Source organism: Rhipicephalus microplus, chromosome 2 (assembly GCF_043290135.1).
Source record: "Rhipicephalus microplus isolate Deutch F79 chromosome 2, USDA_Rmic, whole genome shotgun sequence".
NCBI classification, from domain to species: Eukaryota; Metazoa; Arthropoda; class Arachnida; order Ixodida; family Ixodidae; genus Rhipicephalus; species Rhipicephalus microplus.
Genome location: NC_134701.1, coordinates 293109903 through 293131410, shown reverse-complemented (window position 1 = coordinate 293131410; position 21508 = coordinate 293109903). Strand labels below are relative to the sequence as shown.

Sequence of the window (21508 nt, the reverse complement as noted above, 5' to 3'; positions counted from 1 at the left end):
TTCCAAATAGCCAGTTTATTACCGGGAATTCAGTGCAATAAAACATCAATCATTCGATATAACCCAATCATACGTGACATAAATATACAGGCACGCCAATTATATAATACAAGTTACCCGATACATCGAATAGTCACCGCAAATGGCGTACTTATATAGAACAATCAAACAGACAAATAGACAAAGAACCAATTTCGAAGTGCAGACCTACCCTTTGGCTAGCGCTCCCGCGATCGCGCACCCCAGAGCATGCAGAATAATCAGAATAGACATACATAGCAACAGTTGAGAAGACCATACGGTGCACGATCCCAAGGCGCTGCCTCGGGACTTCGAGACAGCGGAAAAGAGCGTGCGCCCGCAGGGACTGGGGCCCCGATGAAACGACATAACCACTGGCCGGCAGCGACGAAGAACAAAGGACAAAAGATCACCGCCGGCCAGAGAGGCCAAAACGCATATGCACCCTCCGAAGTCCCGAAGTGGTCTCCCGAACCCCGTCTCGTGCCCATGCTTGTCGAGCGAGCACGAGAAAGGTCCGAATCCCACTAAATTGGGCCAATGGGACTCCTTGTTAAGCTTTAAGGGGCGGGAATGGTAGCGAAGTGACGTTGATTTATGATCAGCCGCCATCCGTCCCGTTTGGAAGAGAAGCGACGCGAGAATTATACAAGGAAAAATGGCTTCGAGCAATGGTGCGGAGGCTTGAATTCCCACAATAGTTACCCAGCTGGAGGTGGCGCTGTGCTTGCACGTGACCATCATCCATCATTATCATCATGGTTAGCCCGTTAGTGCCAGCAGCATTGCCCGGCAGTGAGGTTAGGTGGTCGCACAGAAAACATTAAAGAGTCCCTATAGCGTTTGGCAGCTGTTGTGAATGGACATATCCTGCAGTGGGTCTACGGGGACGGCATCGTAGGTCGTCTCCCATGAATCCCTGAAAGTGAATTGACTGCCTGCGGTATTTTTTAAAAGGTTGTTTGTGTGTTGTATTGAAATATTGTGTAAAGTTGTTTAGTGTGTCACTAGTGACATATTTGATGCGGTTGGCAATATTGTTGTTGTAAAAGCAAGTGAATAAACAAACATGTGTTTTGGTTGGCCTGACCATGTGACTGTGTCCATTCATTTTAACAATGGCACTCTCACTGGGACCCCACACCTTTCTACAAATTTACATTACATTTACTATTACAGTTAAACCTCCATATAACAAATTCTTGATATAACGACGTTTTTCTATTCCCTGTCTTTGCTCCATAGAAGCACATGTATTTGTGACCTCTATGAAACAAAGTAACAGCCGCAGACAACCTTCATATAACGAATTTTCTCGATGGACAATCTAGAAATTTTGCTCCGCATTTTGTTACGAGCATGCATCTTCGGCGGCTGCCCCGCCAGCGGTGAAGCGCGCACGGCTACAGTGGCTAGAATAGGGAAGTGTGATGAGCGGGAAGCGGCACCTACGAAGCGCACTGAAGCCTGTACGGTATCGAAGGTGGCGAAAGCGCCACACTCTTGGAGTGAACGAACACAGCAGACGCGGTCGGTACAAACCAAACTATACACGCATTTATTTAACTAATTTAGAATGAGGATATCATCAGCTGCATAATTATACATCAATCGAGATCAACACGCTAAGACATCCTTAGACAATATTAAACAACACGACAAAACATGACCAACACAATAACACACCCAAGGCGACGTCACCAACGCTTGACTTACCACGAGGGCCCCCAACACGCAGCCCGCGGCGCCACGCACCGGGGACCCACACTTGAGACAACCGTTTGCGGCAACTGCCACGTGCAGAAGAAACCAGCTTATTTCTCGCTCGCCGCCGGCGCTATACCACGATGATGATGATAGTGGTGATCACTGCTCGCAAACACAACGCCACCTACCGCCCAGTAGCTGTAACCCGAAATGCGGCTTTTGGGCGAGACACGTGCGCCACGCAGCCCAAACAACTGTACAGGGGTGTTAGCACCCCCACAAACTTTTGAGGAGGAGACGCGTGGGGGCGCGCGCAGTCGTTTATACGTTGTTCGCACATTTCCGACAGTTTCCTCGAACGCGTTTGTCCTCATTTTTTTTTTTTTTTTGATTGCGGCGGCAGCACTCTGACACCAATTTTTCTCTATGCACTCTCATGGCGCGAGAACAAAGTGATTGCTTGGTCCCGAGGTGCAGTCCCGGTACAAGTCAGCTAAAAAAAAAAAAAGCATGCATTCTTGGGCGTTCCAAAGGATGAAGCTCTGTTTGCGCAGTGGCGGAGAGCGATACCACACGCTGACAAGCTGCTTAGAGAAAACTCTGCAGTGTGCGAGTTCCACTTCAACGAGAGATACACTTCCCAGCACTTCAACTGCACCTGCCAGCCAGCTGTACTAAAAGACTGGTCCCCGGTCAAAATGTTGAATACTTTATTTGCGCGTGCGCCTGCACTGCATACTACTTACATATAAGCAAAAGAGCAGCACACTGTGTACGGCGAAATTGTCGGCATTGAAAGGGGTAGGCCCATAGGCGTGCTTGCTGTTGGAGGAGGGGGGGGCAAAGGTTCATTGCAGGGTGCCCCCGCCCTATAAAATTGGTGTATGAGGCAGATTTTGGGTCTCCCTTTTAGGTTTCTAAAAGAGTACCCTGCCGCCTCGTCAATGTATAGAGCAGATTTATCACCCCCTTCCCAGGTGACTAGGGGGGACGCCCGCCCCCTTTGCCCCCTTCGTGCGGATGCCTATGTGTAGGCCTTTCGGAGAAGCTTTTTGCATTTGTAGGCGCCCTTGAATTCACTTTTTCAAAGTGGTTTAGAGCGAACTTCATAGTGAGGGCTTGGAAAAGCTTGTTTCTTGCATGAAAAAAAAAAAAAGTCACACTGGGCTACTTACAACATGGTCCGAGCCTCACCAATCAAGTGAAGTTTTTTCTTCTCACCCATTTGCTCAACCACAAAGATGCTCACTCCACAAAGAGTGAGCATCTTCCCGTGAAAAGAGGAAGTACATAAAGCTCAGGCGCGTCACTTAAGTTTGCAGCCCAATGTTATGTGGGGCGCTTGTGAACTATAGAACTTTTTATTTGGGAATAAAAAAGAGGCACTACCAATTATTAAGAATGCGTTGTTGTAAACAGATAGTGAGGCCCTACTTGGAAATGCGTTGCATGACCAGCATGCAGAAAATAAAAGGTTTTCATCTAGATACCACTCGTGAATATCGTCTCTGAGTTTGACGTTACGAATGATGGGGCTTTATTTACAGATTACTGCTTGATGAAACGATGATTCGCCATGGAAGGTGTTGCAAGCAATGGCTCACAACTGAGTTCAACGTTCTATTACTCTACCACTTCACATCGATAAAATGTTTCAGTGCCATCACGTGTTCAATTTCGGCACCCTGTCGAGATTTCAGTTCAGTCGCGCACCCGCATAGGCATCCTGTAATTTTAGAAGCTATCACCTTTGCGCCACGGCCCGTACAAACAGCTGGTATTCGAGATTGCAGAAAAGACTCACCAATTCATGGAGAAAGAACGTGAAATAGCCTTTCAATGGCTTCAAAGTCATTGTGAAATAATTGGCCATTAAAGGGCCGATCGAGCTGCTCGTTCTACCCATACTGAAAGCGGTGAAATATCAATTCCTCTCTCCAGAACTGACGCTGCACGGAAACTCCGCAAGCTTGCTTGCAAGCGCACCACGTAGCGATGGAACGAGTCACATTTCGTCCGTGCACGGCTATGTACCTTAGACCCTTTTCAGTCTTTAAATTCCTCCAGAATTACGCCAATGAGATGCTACTATGCTGTCCAGATTATGGTTGGGCATCGCATTTACCAATGCGCACGCATTCTGCATAGGAATGGCTCACACTACTGCATGCGACCATTGCGGCAGTGACGAAACAACTTGGCACATTCTGTGTGAATGCCCACAATACTGCTCGCAGAGACAGTCACTCTGCAATGCACTAGATGAACTGGACAACCAGACTCTTTCGGAAGAAAGAATCCTGCGCTACCGACAGGGCTTTACGTCGCAGAAGAAAGCTGTGAAGGCGCTCCTGTGCTTCTTGCGTTCAACCGGCCTGTCCAAACGACTGTGATCGGAACTCCCTGAATGTGTGCGCATTTGAATTTTTTCTGTTAATTAGCTCTAGAAGCTAATTAACATATTTTCTCGGTCGCTATTTGAGGCCATGCACGAGCGACAAAATATATTTAAATGTTTCACATTGCCTGCGCGTGTGGTTGATTCCCGTCTTTGCACAATGCATCGCCGTCTTGGGTGACGTGCAAACGTGTGCCAGTATCACCTGGCGGTTTCCTCCCAAGGTGTTACGCGCTAACTTGCGCGTTCATCCAACTTTCCTATTCTAGCCACTGTAGCACGGTGCACCAGGTAGAGCAAGCGCTCGTTATTGCGTGAGCACGTGGCGGGCGGGCAGGCTTGCATTTCTTGAGCTGGCGTTGCTGCCGTTCTCGCCACCCTGGGCACATGCGCAAATGCGCCCCCCCCCCCCCCCACTCCAAACCAAAATGAAAAAAAAAAGAGAAAGAAAACTACTTTCGCACGCTGGCAGTGCTATGCCTTAGTTAGCGTCACATATGTGGGACCGCGCTGCATATGGAAGGAACTTTACTGAATAGTTTTCCGCAGTATCCGTGTTCGTGTCGTTCGCTGTTCATTTTCAACACCGTGCACGCGTGCATAGTTCACTGCGCGTGCATGGTGTGGCCACTGGTGACGTTCAGCTTTATTTTTTTTTATTGCCATAGCATTTATGCGGAGAGTCCCATCTGGTTTATCGCCGTCGCCGCCGTCATTCACCGTATATGAACATATCCAATATGAAAACTCAAGAAAAAAAAAGCCACCCGCGCTCGGCACGCAGTTTGTCACGATGCGCCGATGCGCGCTTATCTTCCACGCGTACTTTGCCCCGCAAATAGAGGGAGGGGAGGTTAGATGGCAGTGTGCGCGCGCTTATCCTTCGGCGGGGAAAATAACGCCTTCGACTTTGACCGGAACAAATGCGTTTAGCTGCCGGGCGCACAAAGATTACTTCGCTCGCTGGACATGCGCCGTTTGCGAAAAGAGTGCGCTTTTCAAAAACTGCGAACTAACAAGTACCTCAGTACGTTCTCATATCTGAACCTGTGATTACCCTTCAAGCCTCGTTTTTGTTTGAACAGCCCGTTAAGTGTCAAGCGGTAAACGTTAATTTGCTCTTGTCCTGTGAATTGTTTTTGTGCATGAGCAGCGTATTGCACGTTTCGATCTGCTTGCCATTCTTAGCGTTACATTCAAACTTGTTGCTATTGCAGTCATTAATTGCGTCCCCCTTGCGACAAAACTGTGACTTTTCTTAATTTCGGACAACCGTGTCGTCATTATCGAGGGGATGTCCTATTTGGCGTTGATGGAAATTCTCTGAGACCACGGTGACGATGGCTCTTCATAGGTCGACTCGTCACGCGCTTCCGTCTTGCGCTGCGAGTTTGCAGGCTGGTAGCTTTCACGACTAGCTGATTAGTTCTGGCAACACGATGGCGCGATGAATGCAATGCAATGAACACGATAGCAAGAAATTGTAATAGTATATGAAGTAAGGCTGCAGCCAATTCTTTAAAATCGGATATCGCGGAACTCCCACAAAATGCTGGTGAGAGCGAATAGGGCCTCTCCAAGAAGAAGTGCTTTTTTCACACAGTCACTTCACGCTGAAACCGCACTGATACTTGCCGAGATAGCAAGTGTGCCAGCGACCACGACCACCCTTAAAATCCAAGTTCATTACTGCTACTCGATCAATTCCCTCGTCGTCTCCGTGTTGTTTCATGCTCATTCAAGACCGGTGGTTTACTCTCTGTTTGAGCATTTGACGGCAGTTCTAACATGTGAGAGATGTTATCTTACCACTGTCTAGGTGAGAGGAATAAGCCGACTGATTTGATCTCTGCTTCAGCAGCACTCGCGCGCTTTTACCTGCTGGTGAAAGTTACGATGCACTGGGGCATCGTATCAACTTGGACCTGTTACGGAACGTGGTGCCGAAATAAAAACCCGCCAAGTGTACCCATGTTATTATTGTTATGCTATTATTGCTATTGCAATACCACAATAATAATGCAGCCTTATACTGTAAAATAAGTGTTTTCGGTTAGCTCTCCTTCAGAAACCCTCTTGTTTAATTTTCGTGTTTATTTAATTTGTGCCTTTATAACCTGCATAAACAAAACCCTCTTTATAACAAATTTTTCCAAGACTTCATCAATTTCGTTATATCCAGGTTTAACTGTACCGTCAAACCTTGATATAACGAGCCCAAATATAGCAAAATATGGGTTATAATGAAGTAAATAAAAAATGGTCTTGCAATAGATATAGTGTTAGAAATAGACCTTTATAATGAATTTTCAGATATAACAAACTTATTTTTGTGTAGTATGCAACTTTGTTATGATGAGGTATAAGTGTAATAACACACTTTCTTTGGCATTATTATCTGTTAGTTCTCATTAATGTTCATATTTGCAAACAGTTCTTCATTGGTCGAAATGGTTAAATTACTGAAAGGAATTTCTTTTCTTGATCATCAAAATTGACATATTGAAATGTCTTGTGGGCAATGATGTATTCTGCAGTGGTACAGAGTTGTTTACACTTGCAATGAACATGATAAAGTGCAGCTGCACTCCCCAGAGCACCAGAGAGTTCATTGCCACACTACTTCAATGCACGGCCGCGTCTAATGCAGTGGTGCCCAGCAGAGTGCAGCCATGTTGAGTCACATTCGTTCTGAATATGGACAACCCCATTTGTGCGATGTCTGTGACGTAACAAACTGGATGTCCCAACTCAAACTAGCATGAATCGTTGGGCTAGCTGAGGTGGCATTCATAATGTCAAGAGCAAATGCTAGTCCATGAAAAACTACAAACAAAAATGACAAGGGATAACCAGCCAAGTAGGAAATGCTGTCACCATATGATGTCATACTCTCTGCCCCTCCTCCCCCCCCAAAAAGAAGGAAGTGTAAATTCATGGGCTCGTTCTTCTTTGTTAGACACAATATCAGTTATTATTATCACGCTTAAAAAAATATACACAAGTGCTAAACATGAACAAATGAAGTGTATTTGTCCCGCCATGTTGTTACTAGCTGGTGTGAAAAATAACAAGCCGACAGAAAAAATGCAGAGGACACCTCACCAGTGTTGCAGAAGGCTCTCCAAAACCTGATGAGGTTAGCAGTGGGGGCAATGTCCTGAAAACATGAAAACGGGTTGCAGCCGCTGCAGCATGAACACCTCAAAATAGTAGCTTTGCTTTAACTGTGTTGATAGAGGGATACCTGAAAAAAATCTGATGACTGCATACTAAGCCGTTCAGCTAGCAAAGTGAGTCCTAAGGATCGTTGGCATACTAATTCAAAATTCCTGCGTCAAGTGTGCGAGGATGCTGACACCCCCTGTAAAGTTGTTTTTGTCGCATGGTGCTTGTGTCTCGCACAGAAGCGCACTTGTGGCTTTGTTTATCGCTGTGTTTTGATTTTGTTTCGAATAAATGAACATACTGTGTGAACTTCGTGAACCGATTTGAATTGGTGAGCCTAAAAGGTTAAGGTGGTGAAGTGTAACTGCTATACCTTTGCTGAACTTTGTCGAGCAGCAAAGTGGGTTCAGGCGACATGGAGCCAAACGAAGCTAAAAGAGCCAAGATTGGACAAAATTTGTGAGCTACCCATCATTCCCATGTTTGCTGATGCGCCATGCGTTGCAGCTCCTATAGACACCAGAGTTGCCTCTAATGTATTTATAGGAAATTCTATGCCGACGTGAGCTGTACAACAACGCTTATCTTAAAATTTCCTTTTTCAGATGCCATGATGCGCCCTAGCTGTGATGTGTGTTTCAAATCTATTGATTCCTCACTTCCTCAAATCGATTCCTCACTTCCTTAAATCAATCTATTGATTCCTCAAAGCAGCGACACTGTGTAAGGCAGCTGCAAACAGAGTCGCTTCATTTTGTTGGTGCAATTAGTGTACGGCTCTCACAATCCAATAGACACCAGAATCCACGCGTCTATTGCTGCAACTTCATCCCTCAAGATACAGCTTTACACTTGTTGATGATCATTCTCAAATACTTTTTGTATGTCTGCACACATCCTGCTGTCTGCAGACTGTCAGCGTACAGTAGACTAAAAATGGGAATGAGAATGACAGTGTTCTTAACCATTCCATGATGTGCTTTGTCCTTGTCAAGTGCACTGTGCATTTGGCAAGTCAAAGAAGGCAGTGCTGAGAAGAAAAGCATTAACACATAATTGCTCATAGCCACATTGATACAAGGTGTCTTGCATAATTTTTGGTGCAAATGATCTTGGCGAAGTTGTAGCACAAACAGTGACAAAATTCAAGAGACCGTTTTAAGGTCTCTTTAAAGGGACCCTGCCACATTTATTTTAAGTTATGATGTACGAAAGTCACTATTAGCGCATGAGGGTTCACAAATCACATGCCGCAAATATGTTTATAATTCCTCAGGTATAAGCAGAGTTGAAGTGCTTTTTCTCTCCTTTCATGCCAGCGAGTGCATTGAAGGCTGTGCAGGGAGGGGGACGAACAGAAGATGCGTCCTTTGGTTAGTGCATGTCCTGACCCTGAGCATTTTCCTTCCAACACGCAGCTGACTTTCAGTGTGATCATGCACGCACGCGGGCATGAGGCAGGCTAACTATGCAGTTCAAGGTGCTTAAATCAGCCAATGACCACAGATTTTCGATATATGACACAGTAATTTGGGTAAATGGCATCATTTATAGAGACAACAAGAACCAATTAACAGCTGGCTTTAATTGTAAATTACAGGCCATGTGTCGTGCTATAACGTTCGGCTCTCATGTTTTTCCTCAAATTCCTGTCGGCAGCATTTTCTGACCATGCTCAAAAAGCGCTGCAGGGCTCCTTAAACACAATGCCACAAAGATATCAATGGCTCGCCATGTAGTTTGGAGCGTTTAGGTTCGAACAGCAGCACCATCCCATATGGAATATATATACTAATACAAAGATTCTGCTGTTGCAGCCAAGCACAATACTTATAATTTTTAGCATTTTCACATTTACAGCACGCCTAAATACGCAAGTCTACAATAAATGTAGCTTCTGAAATGCAATATCAGCTGATCTTTTTTTCCAGGATGAAAAAAATGCTACCTGTAACAATAATCTTTATTTAATTTTGATATTTCAAGTAAGCACTCCTTATACTGCCAGTCATCGCAGCTTCCTCATTCTTAGCACATTACTACAGCAAGGATTTTGACTCTGGCAGATTTGATTCCTTCCCATAGAATACGAGGTCAGCACCCCCACCCCCCAACGCTCGTAGGGTTATCCCAGTTATGCAACCAAGAAAATCATTACGAAACTGCAAATGGGAATGCACCACACGCAATGTGTCTTCTTTTTTTTCTCCAACTTCTCTTCCCACAGCCAGTACACTCGAACAAAATTTAGGAACAACACACTCCATGCTTTTCTTAGCTTCATAATTATGGGTGTGTATAAACGAAAACTCAACTGCCTGCACTTTTTTGTATCATAGAAGTGAACTAAAGACATTCCTGCACAGCCAGGAGCTCTGCAACAAGGCTTGTTAATAATGTCAGCTTTCGGTACATGGCTTAAGGCCATACAGTAAGCTTGAAAAAAGAGGTTACTTCCAATGCTTCACAATGCAACTGCTGCAATGTCAGACATGCTCTTTGGGCAAACTGTAACACACAAACAACAGAGGAATAACCACACAGCACGAGCACTCTGTAATAGAAATACCTAGCAACAGGATAGAAAGGTGGGCTGGTTAGTAGTTCATATTCGTTCCGCAAACTACTACCAATCAGCCCACCTTTCTATCCTCTATTTCTAGTACAGAGCATTTATGTTGCGTGGTTCTTCTGTCTCCTGTGTGTGTTCTCACGCTCCCAGTTCACTAAAGGAATATGAACTGCCAACTAGCCCATTTTTCTATTCTTTTTCAATGTGAGATATGCAACATGAACAGTGCACAGGAAGTACAGAAAGGAAAACAATCACCTAGCAGCGGTGCTGAGCTTAGGTGGGTGGTTCTGAAACTCCATCAGAATACCTTGAATTATTCTTCCAAGGTCTGTGTGCATAGAAAACTGAAAAAAAAAGTACGTGCATATGAGCATATACGGCTTTCTTAGTGACAATGCTGCACTTATGATGGATTCAGGCAAAGAAAGGTGTTTTATTTTTTGTTTTTTAGACGTTAGTACTCGCCAATTTGCAATAAGAAGCACTTTGTAGTAGCACACATTTCTAGCAAAAGAATGCACACACAAGATTGCTGGAACCAAACTAAAAATATGAGCACAGTGAAATGACTGCTCACCTATTTTTTTTTTTCATTTCTAATTCTTTATTAATGCTCAAAAGAATTTTTCAGTTAGTGCTTTGTGAGGAATATAAGTCTCGCTTTATTTTATTTTTTGCAAGGTACTTGTGAAAATTATACCACAATAAGAAATGTTATTTAGCATAACACTTGCAATGATGAGGGTGCAACTTGCATAATGCAGTGAGATAGAGCCAGCCAAAGAGACAATTTGCTACAATCAGGGCCTCCTCTATTTTTTTTTTTCACTGGCCGGGCGAACGCTTTTTTCAGGTCGTTGAGCGTGCGCTCCGTATCTGCTCGTCGTTGAGCGTGCGCTTTGTATCTGCTCGCCGTTGCAGCATGATGGCGCTACGCGAGTAGACTACAGGATGCTGGCGCTGAATGGCCGCGCATATTAGGAAGCTCGCGAATTCGTGTTTCATGTGGGTTAATTTGCAGTCGTATTTCTTGACCGCTTTTATGGATGCAGGGCGGATGAAAAGTACCACGAGCATACGCTGTTTTCACCTTGCTTCCTCAGGCCGTGCTAGCGGTTCGATATTTGCGTTCAAGTTTGATAGCATTCGCATTTTATTTTCTTTTTCAAGCTATTGCAACCTCATTATTTTCATGCCTCAGTGTATATTACTGCTGTGAACCACTCTGCATATCTGACTAAAAAAAAATCAGATTGTCAAAAAAAAAAAAAAGCTCCCCGGTCCCCTTATGGATTCACCTGAGATGACTGAAAAGCAAAAACTATCCTCGCTTTTTTTCGATTCAATGCACTGAATATTTCTCACTTCCCTCTGGCATATTTCTGTGCCCAACATAGTTTATTACTGCCTCAAGGATTGGAGACAAAGCTAGCTTTCTGCCCCTCAGCTGGTTATGCACTGCCCTCATGATTGGCCCATTTCAACTAAGTGAAGACGTTAAATGATGCCATCAAGTTATGTGACCTTCCGATACGTTACAAACATTCATGATATGCAACGTCATATGATGACATCTTCACCTAATGATAATTTCTTGCATCACTCGTGTTCATGCCGCCGACGCGAGAAGATGCCGGAAGCCGCTGGCAATCAATATTCGCTTTTGATGAGGCAATTAAACCTATTGCCTAAATGCACTGAACAGCTGTAGCTCCGCGAATTTGCAGCTTCCGCTGGTGTTCGGGGAGAGCTTGCTTGCAGTAATCAGGCAAAACAATTGGTCCCCTAATAAAATTTCGTACTACACCTTAATATGTAGCCGTCATTTACAACCCGACTATTTTATGGATTATAAGTAGCAGTGGCTGAAGACTACCCATCACGTTTGGTAACAACGCAATTGGTATCACTAAACGGGAGTACACTGCATCTGAACAGTCAACAAATAAGTCTATAAGTAGCAACTCCGCCTTGCCATCACTGCTGTTTGCAACATTAGCAGTATGCCTTGAAGCTGAATAGGAGCCCATGGGCACCACACAGGCATTTGTCTCTATTCTGCTCGCTACCGAATTAAGAGACCAGAGGGAAGAAGAAAGAAACAGAGCTGAGCAGCCGGATATTAAGGCTACAACAATCCGTCCACGAATACACAGACAAGCTCAAGCAACTGACCACAGGCCGCATTTTTCAGGCCTGTCACTTCGGCTCAAGTTGAGAGTCTGCATTAGACTTCAGACTTTAACAGCGCCTGTTTAAAACATAGGCAATGATGTCAAAAATCGCGCGGTATATGGAGCTGTTCTTGTTTATTTCACAATGACTTTATTGTTTAAGCTCTCAAATGGTGAAATCACCTGCCATAGTTCATTTTCTGACACTTGCTTTTTCTCGGTGGCAACACATATAATGCTTTGCGAAGAAAACGGATGATGACCTATATCCCTGGAAAAAGTCAAGTGACATTTTGTGCTATTTAGAGTATGACCTGCAGGCTTGAGCATAATTTTATACGCCATGAGAGTAGCAAGCATCGGGGAACATTAGGCATCCAAGCTTTTAATATTAGCTCCCAGCAAAGGCTTTTCTCAGAAATCGACTTTCAGATAGTCAAAAAATCAACTCTCAGTAAAGCGAACGCCATGGTGACAAAATGATCTTCCGCGGATTACTGGCATCAACTATCTGGTATCGGCCTAGCAGACGATGCGCGTGCACCTCGATGTAGTCGTGAACGACCCATGCCTTTGAAATAAGCTAGGTGTCCAGAACAACAAGTGCTTCAAAATTCTGAATTTCATGTTTCCATTACTTCTTAAACAATGTGAATACAGCCGGAAACCGAGCTGTATAGCAGCTTTGAATTCAGCCACGACATTCGTTTGCGCGAGAGACGACCGCGGCGGCATCTCTACTCCAGTTGCGGCGCTTGGCGGGGAAACGCCGCACTAGCACCAATGGCCGCTTCCCGTTGAAATCCGGTCCTGCACCCGGGCACTGAAAAAATAGAGGAGGCGCTGGCTACAATCCATTTGCTATTTCAGACTGTCATTACATTGAAGGCTGCATAAAATGTTCACCACTTATCCTCATGCGTACACACATGCACGCATGTTTAGAGCACAATTTTGTTGTGAATTTGTCAATACAGAAGCTGTTTCAGAAACTGACCAGAGCAGCATTTAATTATTATTATCTAAGTATACACATTGTGTGGCCTCGATATGAAAATGGATTGATTGATTCATTGATTGATAGGTGCAGTTTAACGTCCCAAAACTGCCATATGATTATGAGAGACGCTGTAGTGGAGGGCTTCGGAAATTTTGACCACCTGGGGGTCTAAGTTAACCTGCACCCAAATCTCAGTATTCGGGCCTACAACGATTCCACCTCCATTGGAAATGCAGCAACTGCAGCCGGGATTTGATCCCGTGACCTGCGGGTCAGCAGCCAAGTACCTTAGCCACTAGAGCCAATGTTCCACTGTGCAACTAATGGACTCATTGCATCATTGCAGTTACTGAAGTAAAAGTGGGATGGATGTGTTATGGAGGTTATGTCAAGAGTAGACTTGTGCGAATATTCGAACAAATAGTAGGATATTTAAATTAGATTTTATTTGAATTCAAATTATTGAAAATTTCAAAGTATTCGCGAGGAACAAAAAAATGCATATTAATCCAAATGTACCGCCTGGAAAGGAGGCACTGCAAAGATGCTAAACTGTGAAAGCATTTATTCAGGGGAAATCCGCTCTGCCGCAAAGCTCGCCTTCAAATTTAATATGGCCCTGCAACACTTTTTGAGCATTGTCAGAAAACGTTGCCAATCGGTAGCGGAGGCTCCCGACAACACAATAGCCAACTACTATAGCGCAGCACGCAGCCTGCAATTCACAATAAATTCTCGAATTGAGCTAAAGATTTCTCTCAGCAAATGATTCTGCAAGCTGAAAACGCACGCAGGACGTATTTTTCTTTCCCCGTGCCATTCCTCCCAGCTTAGCTTCCAGCGTTTTTGTCGGGACGAGAAGAATGCATTTGCAGTGTGCAACAAATTTGCAACTCCGCTCGTATAGAAGGAATTCTAAAATTTTTGTGGTGGTGAATTCACGAGGCAATAAGTTTCTTCAGTGAATCGATTTCATGGCTACTTGAAAAATGTAGCAGGGCCTCTATAAACTGAAATATTACACTAAAATCAATACATTTTATTAAGCTTAAAAGCTTGTTATGATGGCTTTTATGGTCTAAGTATAATAAGTTTTAAAATGTTATGTATTTTACGAGTTATGACTCGCATCCTGCCAAAAGTCAAATCCTGCAACTACTCGAAGTTGTTTAGACTTCCTTAGAGCGAAAAAAAATAAGGCATTTGCATAGAAGCCCTATCTCAATTTTTAAAAAATATTGTGAAGGTTAGTTATGTCATGATAAATATGCCCATTTTTTTTTATATGTCCTAAATGCTATTCGAATTTGATTAGAAATTATTCTACCAAAATCACTAGTCGCTTCGAATTCGCTTTGAACCTAAAATTCACTATTCGCACAAACCTAGTAAACAGGAATAGGTGGATCAGACAAGCTGGTCAACATTTTGATAAGTCAAATTGTCACTGTCAAAGGCATCTTGTTACCTTTGGCTTGTTAGCTTTTAAGTGGGTTAGTCGTTGATGCGATGTCTCGTGACCAGACTGTACACATTGGAGAAATGAAATAACTGATTACAAAATGCTATTCAAAAAACACGGGAACCTGACTTACGAGTGTAATAAGTATTCCTTCTGGTCCTTATTTCTTGCAGTATGCTACACCAACTCACCCACATCAAGCGTCTTCAAATTACAAGTACTTACTCCAAGTTTAACTGATAATAATGGTCAATATAGCCCCAGAAAAACAACTAAGCAATTGCAGAAACATAATTGATTACTCCTGCATTGTTTATTTCAGACTTTTATAGCCGTAATGTGTCAACACAAGAGCTCAACCTACAATGAACAAGTTACTGCCTGCATGGTAGAGGAAAGGCTGGAGCCTTGAGTGAAGACTAAGAGGCTTACTGTGGCTTCTGTGATAGTGTTACGTGTTGTTAGTTTTCTACAGGAGTTGCTTTTCAATATTATCGTCACCGATAATTCCTTATTTCCTTGTTAAGAGGTCAGTTGCTACACTGAACAATGCAAGCGGTTGTAGGGGGGTGGCTTTATAACGTAGGAACACCTTGCACACCAGCCCTGTGTGTCGATGCTACAGGAGGTATTCACATGACATTATCTGTAAGGGTCACTAGTGGTCGTCGGTGCGACAGTCGCCATACACGTGGTGTCGAGAGCAGATGCCATCGTAGGACTACAACAGAAAAGCCTGGCTTTGCTTGTTCCGACATTTTTGTCAAGAAAATGGTGCAATAAAGTGTTCAGAAGACTTGCTTCTATTACCATGTGGTTAGGTGCTTACACGCATAGGCTGACAGAGCCTGAAAAATCACGCTACGAGGAAAAGGTGCACCTGTGCGGCCGTGTTGACCCCTTGACTTGAACAAAGCAGAGGTGAAGTGCGACGTGAATCTTTTGCACACATGTAGATTTCATAGACATCAAGGTTTACCTCGTCCATGCAACAAGCTTTATAACTTGAGAGCAGGTGGTCTTACAAGGCTTTGGAAGTTCACAATTATCTCACCAGCGGTTGGGTGTAGGAACAGTGCCTCAAAGCACTCGCTGACAACTGAGTGGTCATTGGTAGCTGAGTAAGGTTGCAGTGAACTCTAAGTGCGCCACGGCGCAGCAGGTGGCTCTGCCAGCGTGTCGCCGACCGACATTCCTTTCCCTCCTTCTGCACCACCAACAAAGGCGTGGAGAGGGAGAAGAAAGGGGAACCGGTCCCAGAGTTGAACGAACAATAAAGTTAGATAGTATTCAGACTCTCAACAACACGCTTCGTATCCGCATCACCTGCACATACCAACATTTGGTAACCCGTAGTCCCGAACATGGCACGACACAACACTGTCGACAGCCCGATAGTGGTTGTATTAGACATAAAACTTCCTTCTTTTTGGACCAGCGACCCGGTACTTTGGTTCATCCAGGTGAAGCTCAGTTCACCGCACACCACATTACCGCTGATACCACCAAATACTACTATGTAGTGGCCAACATTCCACCTGCCACAGAGAGTGAGGTGCGCGACATTCTGCTTGCCCCACCAGCAGAAGATGCGTATAGAGTGCTAAAAGAGGCACTGGTTCCTCGTCTCACCCCTTTGGAGCCGGAGCGCCTGCAGCGGCGGCTACGCGAGGCCAAACTGTACGGCCCCCAATTAAGTCAACTGTTGTGCCAGATGCAGCAACTAGCGGGCAGTACAACAAGCCTCAACAGTCGCCTGGTGCTGGAGCTTTTCCTCCAAAGATTGCCCGCGATCAAGCGGATAGACGTCATGGCCTATGAAGAGGCGGACATTCACAAGATCATGCCAGCGGTTGCCACAGTGGTTGCCAAAGCATCGCCATCCCTGCCTTGCTGGAGATTAGGGCAAATATTTCTCGCTTCGCCGACACCGTCGCGGAACTGCAGTTAAGCGGAAGCCAAAGAACACGGTGGAATGCTGCAGAAGAACAGCAACAGCTGTGCTGGTACCACCGGAAGTTCAGTTACACTGCACAGAACTGTGTGCCCCTATGCAAGAAATCAGGAAAAGCACCTAGCCAGCTCTGAGGCCAACAAGTACCACCGGCATGGAGGAAAGTCGCGCCTCATTCTTTTTCTTGACAGGTCATGAGAAAGGCACCTGCTTCCTCATTGAAACTGGAACAGAAGTGAGTGTGCTGCCGGCGTTGCCAGCTGATCACAAAGGCCCGAGCTCGTTGCCGTTGCAAGCTGTAAATAACACGACAATACCGACGTACAGGCGCCGCTCTCTCTCACTGGACCTTAGTTTCAAGACGACATTAAGGTAAATATTTGTGGTAGATGACGTGAAGTTTGCTGTTCTTGGAGCAGGCTTCTTGAGTCACTTCGCACTGCTTGTTGATCTACGCAACCGGAGTACAGGATCCCCTCTCACAAGCAGAAGTGTGCGAAAAGCCATCTAAGCATCCTCCTTGCAACCCTACACTCATGTTACTATTGGCCCATTTTACGGCTATCCTACAAGAGTTCCCCGAGCTCATGCGGCTGCCAAAGACTGGCTGTGTCGTCAAGCACAATGTCTCCTACCACAGGCCCCCGGTTTACACATGCCCACGCCGCCTGTCCCCCCAGAAGCTGAAAGTAGCACGACAGGAGTTTGACGAACATGCTCGAGCTTGGCATAATTCGCCCATCAGCTGGCCTTTGGGCATCCCCACTACACATGGTGTCAAAGTCTACACCAGGAGCCTGGCGGCCGTAAGTAACCATATATATCCGAGTTCGTCACTGACATCCACCACATCAAAGAAGTCGACAATGCTTTTGCCGATGCCCTTTCACGTAGCCCAGTCAGCGCCATAACCTCACTCACAAAAATGCACCTGAACAAAATGGGGGCTGCTTAACGCAATGATGACAAATCGTGCCACCGACTAGAAACATCAATGTCACTAAACCTGCAATGGTTCCCCTCACCAGGTACGGAAGGCCTTTGCTGCGACACGTCTACTGGCAAGGCATAACCATTTGTGCCCACGCATTTCTGCCAGGAGGTATTTACATCTCTACAAAAGATGTCATACTCAAAAATCCTGGCTACGCAAAAGCTCGTCACAACATGTTTCGTATGGCCTGACATAAACCGTGACTCCCAACAAAATACCCATGAGATTCTTCCGTGCCAGCACTCCAAGGTACAGCGTCACACCGTGACACTGCTGGGGATGTTTCCTGTACCAGATGCTCAATCCTACCATGTACACGTCGACATTTTTGGGTCGTTGCCACCCTGTCAGGGCCAAATGCACTTGCTAACTTGTGTGGACCGTTTCACGCGTTGGGCAGAGACTATAGCCATTCTTGATATTACAGCAAAAACTGTTACTCGTGCTTTCGTTAGACACTGGCTATGTCACTTCGGCATGCCATTCTCCATCACAACTGACAGAGGAAACCAATTTGAATCCGCATTATTCAGCAGTCCGACAAAGCTCATCGGTATATTGCGGTTCAGAATGACGACCTACCATTCGATGAGTAACTGAATGGTTGAGCGATTCCATCGGCAGTTGACAGCCGCACTCATGGCAAGCGAAGAACACCCTTGGGTCAAAGCACTGCCTATTGTACTTTGGGGCATACTCAGAGCGTTCAAGGCGGACGTTGGATACAATCCTGCAGAACTTGCCTACGGCACAATCCTACGCCTTCCAGGTGAGTTCTTTGCACCTGACCGACAACAAGCCCACATTCCTGCAGGTGAGTATGCATCGCGCCTATGTCACATCATGATGAAAGCTTGGCCTACACCTCCACGACATCCTACACAAGAACATACGTGAGCAGCGAACTGAAGTCGTGTAGCCACGTCTTTTTGCGTGGCGATGCAGTACGAAGGCACTACACATACCTACGATGGACCCTTAAAAGCTATTCGTCATGAGAAGATGATTAACATTGAAATTGCGTCCGCAAAAAAGCTATGTCACTGGATTGAGTCAAGCCGGTGCACAAGGAAACAAACTGGTCCACGACAGCAACCTCCACTGACACTCCTAATACCTGCAAAACAGCACCACATTCCACACGGACAAGGGAATTCGCTAAAAGACGAAATTTCGCCACACACGCTGTGGAAGATTGACAGGTGACAGGCGAGGGGGGCAAGTACTGTGGTGAACTTGAAGTGCGCCATGACGCAGCAGGTGGCACTTCCAGTGGGTCACAGACATACATTGCTTTACCTCCCTCTGCACCACCAACAAAGGTGTGGAGAGGGAGAGGAAAGGGGAACTGGCCCCAGAGTCTGCTGAGTTGAACTAACTAAGAATAAAGCTAGTTGGTATTGAGACTCTCAGCAACATGCTTCGTCTCTGCGTCACTCACGCGTACCAACAAGCTAATTTACTTCTTTACAAAACTATAACATGCTGTGCATTAGAATGGTGGCATGAACTTGAGCAGTGACCTTTTATTTTTTTTTAACTTGCTGTGTAACTTGAACCAGTTTATGACTGTGTCACGGAATATGTAGCTGTGCTGATGTACCGAATTTTAGATGTAGCAACGTTCAGTCTCATCGTATTCTCACTTCATGGCATTGTGTGCCGCAGCTATTGCACAGTGTGGTTACTAAATATCCTCATTAATTGTATGACTTTTTATTATGCATTTCGCATTGGCAGCTACGTAAAAGATGAGTGGATTGCTAGCGCTCACTGGTAAGCGGCTTTTCTCCGGCTGCTGAGGCACAACTGTGATGTTTATGTGCAAGTGCCACCTGCATGGCTTTTCCGAACTTGCTCCTAGGTCAAGGAAAGGTTTCGTGAGCGGGAACTGCATCCATACACAGCACAATTGACCATTGTGTCAGGAAAAGCAAAGTTGAAAAAAAAAATCACGTTTCCAAGCACGACACAGCGGCTGTCGAACACCTGACTGTCTGCGCCATACTGCTAAACCGGCTGAAGGACCACAGCAATGGCAACCGGAAGTGCCGCCACATGGCGGGCCGGCCTCACTCAATACCTCCCATAGTGTACAAGTCCTCTATGAAGCGCCGTGCTACGCTGTTGCTGGCACTCGAGTAAGGAGACACCAAGGAAAAAATGAAAAAAATAGGCTACGAAGGCCCCTCCCCCGTCTGACAGAGCAGAGGTGCCTACAAAGCAGTCGCATGTCTATTTCGGATGAGGACTGTTGCTGATGACTGGCGACAAGTTATTTTTTGAAAAAAAAAAACTAATTTATATCTGCTAATTAGTTACAACAAGATGTAAAAATATTACTCGAAACATTACAACTTCATAAAAGTAATTGACAATAGTACAAAATTACTAGAAAATGTAATTTATTACATGTAATTGTTACTTTTAATGTGTTACGTAAAAACTGTTTGAGGCAAAGCTGCCAGATCTTGCCATGGTGGACGCGCGCCTGTTGGACACACACCAAGTGCACTCGGTAAGAAGTGCAGTCTGATGCAGTGGCAATTTGTTTCTTCTGATCAGAACACCTTCACCTTCATTCTCATGTCGATGTAGTATATTGACGAAATTACAATGACCCCTGTTGATAATAACCTCGGAAATACCGTCAGCGGATTTCTTTTGCACACGGGAACATTTCCTCTGCCTGAGAGGCAGAACTTCCAGTCACTCTGAGCCGCACGTTTCAGGTGCACTTAACGAAGTGTAAATGGAGAACATTTAACGCTAGTTGGTAAACGCTACTAAGTTTCAAACAGGATTCGTACCGCAGTAAGCGCTGGCACGCCCGTAACGTGGTACTGATCATCGAGCATGGGATGGGTAGCAGCCGGCGTCACTTTCAGAACAGGGCATTCGTGGGGAAAGGAACTCGGCAAGTGTCTGGAACAAAACAACCATCACCATCTGCACATAGCAGACGCGAAGCGCACGGCGAAATTGTTTACTCACATCTCCAGGTTGAAGGAATTTCCTTCAGCAACAAACGGGATCCGAAACTCCTTGTCGGCTTCGACAACCACGATACTGCACAAAAGCCGATTGCGTTTAGCGCTTATTGAGCACAAACACTTCTTCGAGCTCTTTGATTTACTCACGAGTATATACGATGGCAGCATGCCTTAATTGAGATTACTCTAATCAGGAAACCATTTCTATATGCTTTTCAACGAGAGAGAAAAGTCGCCCTCTGTCCATCGTCGTACTACCATGCATTCGTGGGCGATCGCTTTTATAAGCTCTGCGGCACAGTCGCCAGGCAAGCAGTGCTTAAACTTTTGCAATGAACTCGCCGGGCGTTCACTTTGTTGCATGACAGAGAAAGCGGAACAGCAGTAGTGGCCGGCTATATTACCGAGCAGAATGACAATAGTCACCGCTCACTTGGGACAACAAGACCTGATGGAGGCGATTTGACGCTGTCTTTGCAGTTGTATCGGTGATGGCTGGCTCACATCATTAGTCCGGCGACCAAAGATAGCTTGAAACATTATTACCGCGGCACACGAACACAAATTACAATTTTCGTTCCTAGCAAAGCCGAATCAACTTGCTGCATCAAGTGACTGATTGTGCCGTGGTGACATCACAGAACGCTTACCATTTGTGACATCACATTGTCGTGTGTGTGACGTAGAACATTCTTGTGCACAATCTGCTGGATGTGCGGTCGTTCTGCGCCAACGCCTCCTCTAGAAGGATGCCTGCCGCATGAGAGGAAAAACAGCTGCCACACCCTTTCTCTCTTTTGTTTTAAAATGTTTTTGGTCGCTAGCGTCACCTGTGGCGGACGGTGCAACAACGCAACACTTTGCATAGCCTCCGAAACAGTAATGTACAGTTGCAGGTCTCGAACAACTATAGACTGACGCCCGCCTATGGGTCGAAGACACGGAGGAAGTCCTCCGTGGTCGAAGATGAAAAACGCCTAACTGGTACCGCCCGCCGTCGTGATGATAGTGTCGGTTGCAAGCGCCACTGCGCGGAAATTGTTTAAAACTGGAGGCAGGTCA

General features: G+C 45.4%; 1 protein-coding gene across 2 annotated transcripts in view; it reads right to left on the bottom strand.

Annotated features, from left to right (window-relative positions):
- The window catches only part of LOC119178141 (vacuolar protein sorting-associated protein 37A), a 57819-nt gene extending 36590 nt beyond the window's left edge, over positions 1 to 21229 (bottom strand). Inside the window, exons 1-5 of one of the 2 annotated variants that reach the window (XM_075882269.1) lie at positions 21097 to 21229; positions 20448 to 20522; positions 20264 to 20378; positions 10125 to 10213; positions 7232 to 7286 (exon numbers count right to left, since the gene is read on the bottom strand). In XM_075882269.1, the coding sequence (XP_075738384.1) occupies positions 7232 to 7286; positions 10125 to 10213; positions 20264 to 20311 (192 nt within the window). In that variant the 5' untranslated portion in view covers positions 20312 to 20378; positions 20448 to 20522; positions 21097 to 21229. The other variant, XM_037429308.2, reaches the window with a different exon arrangement.
- Between the last annotated feature and the right edge of the window lie 279 nt (positions 21230 to 21508).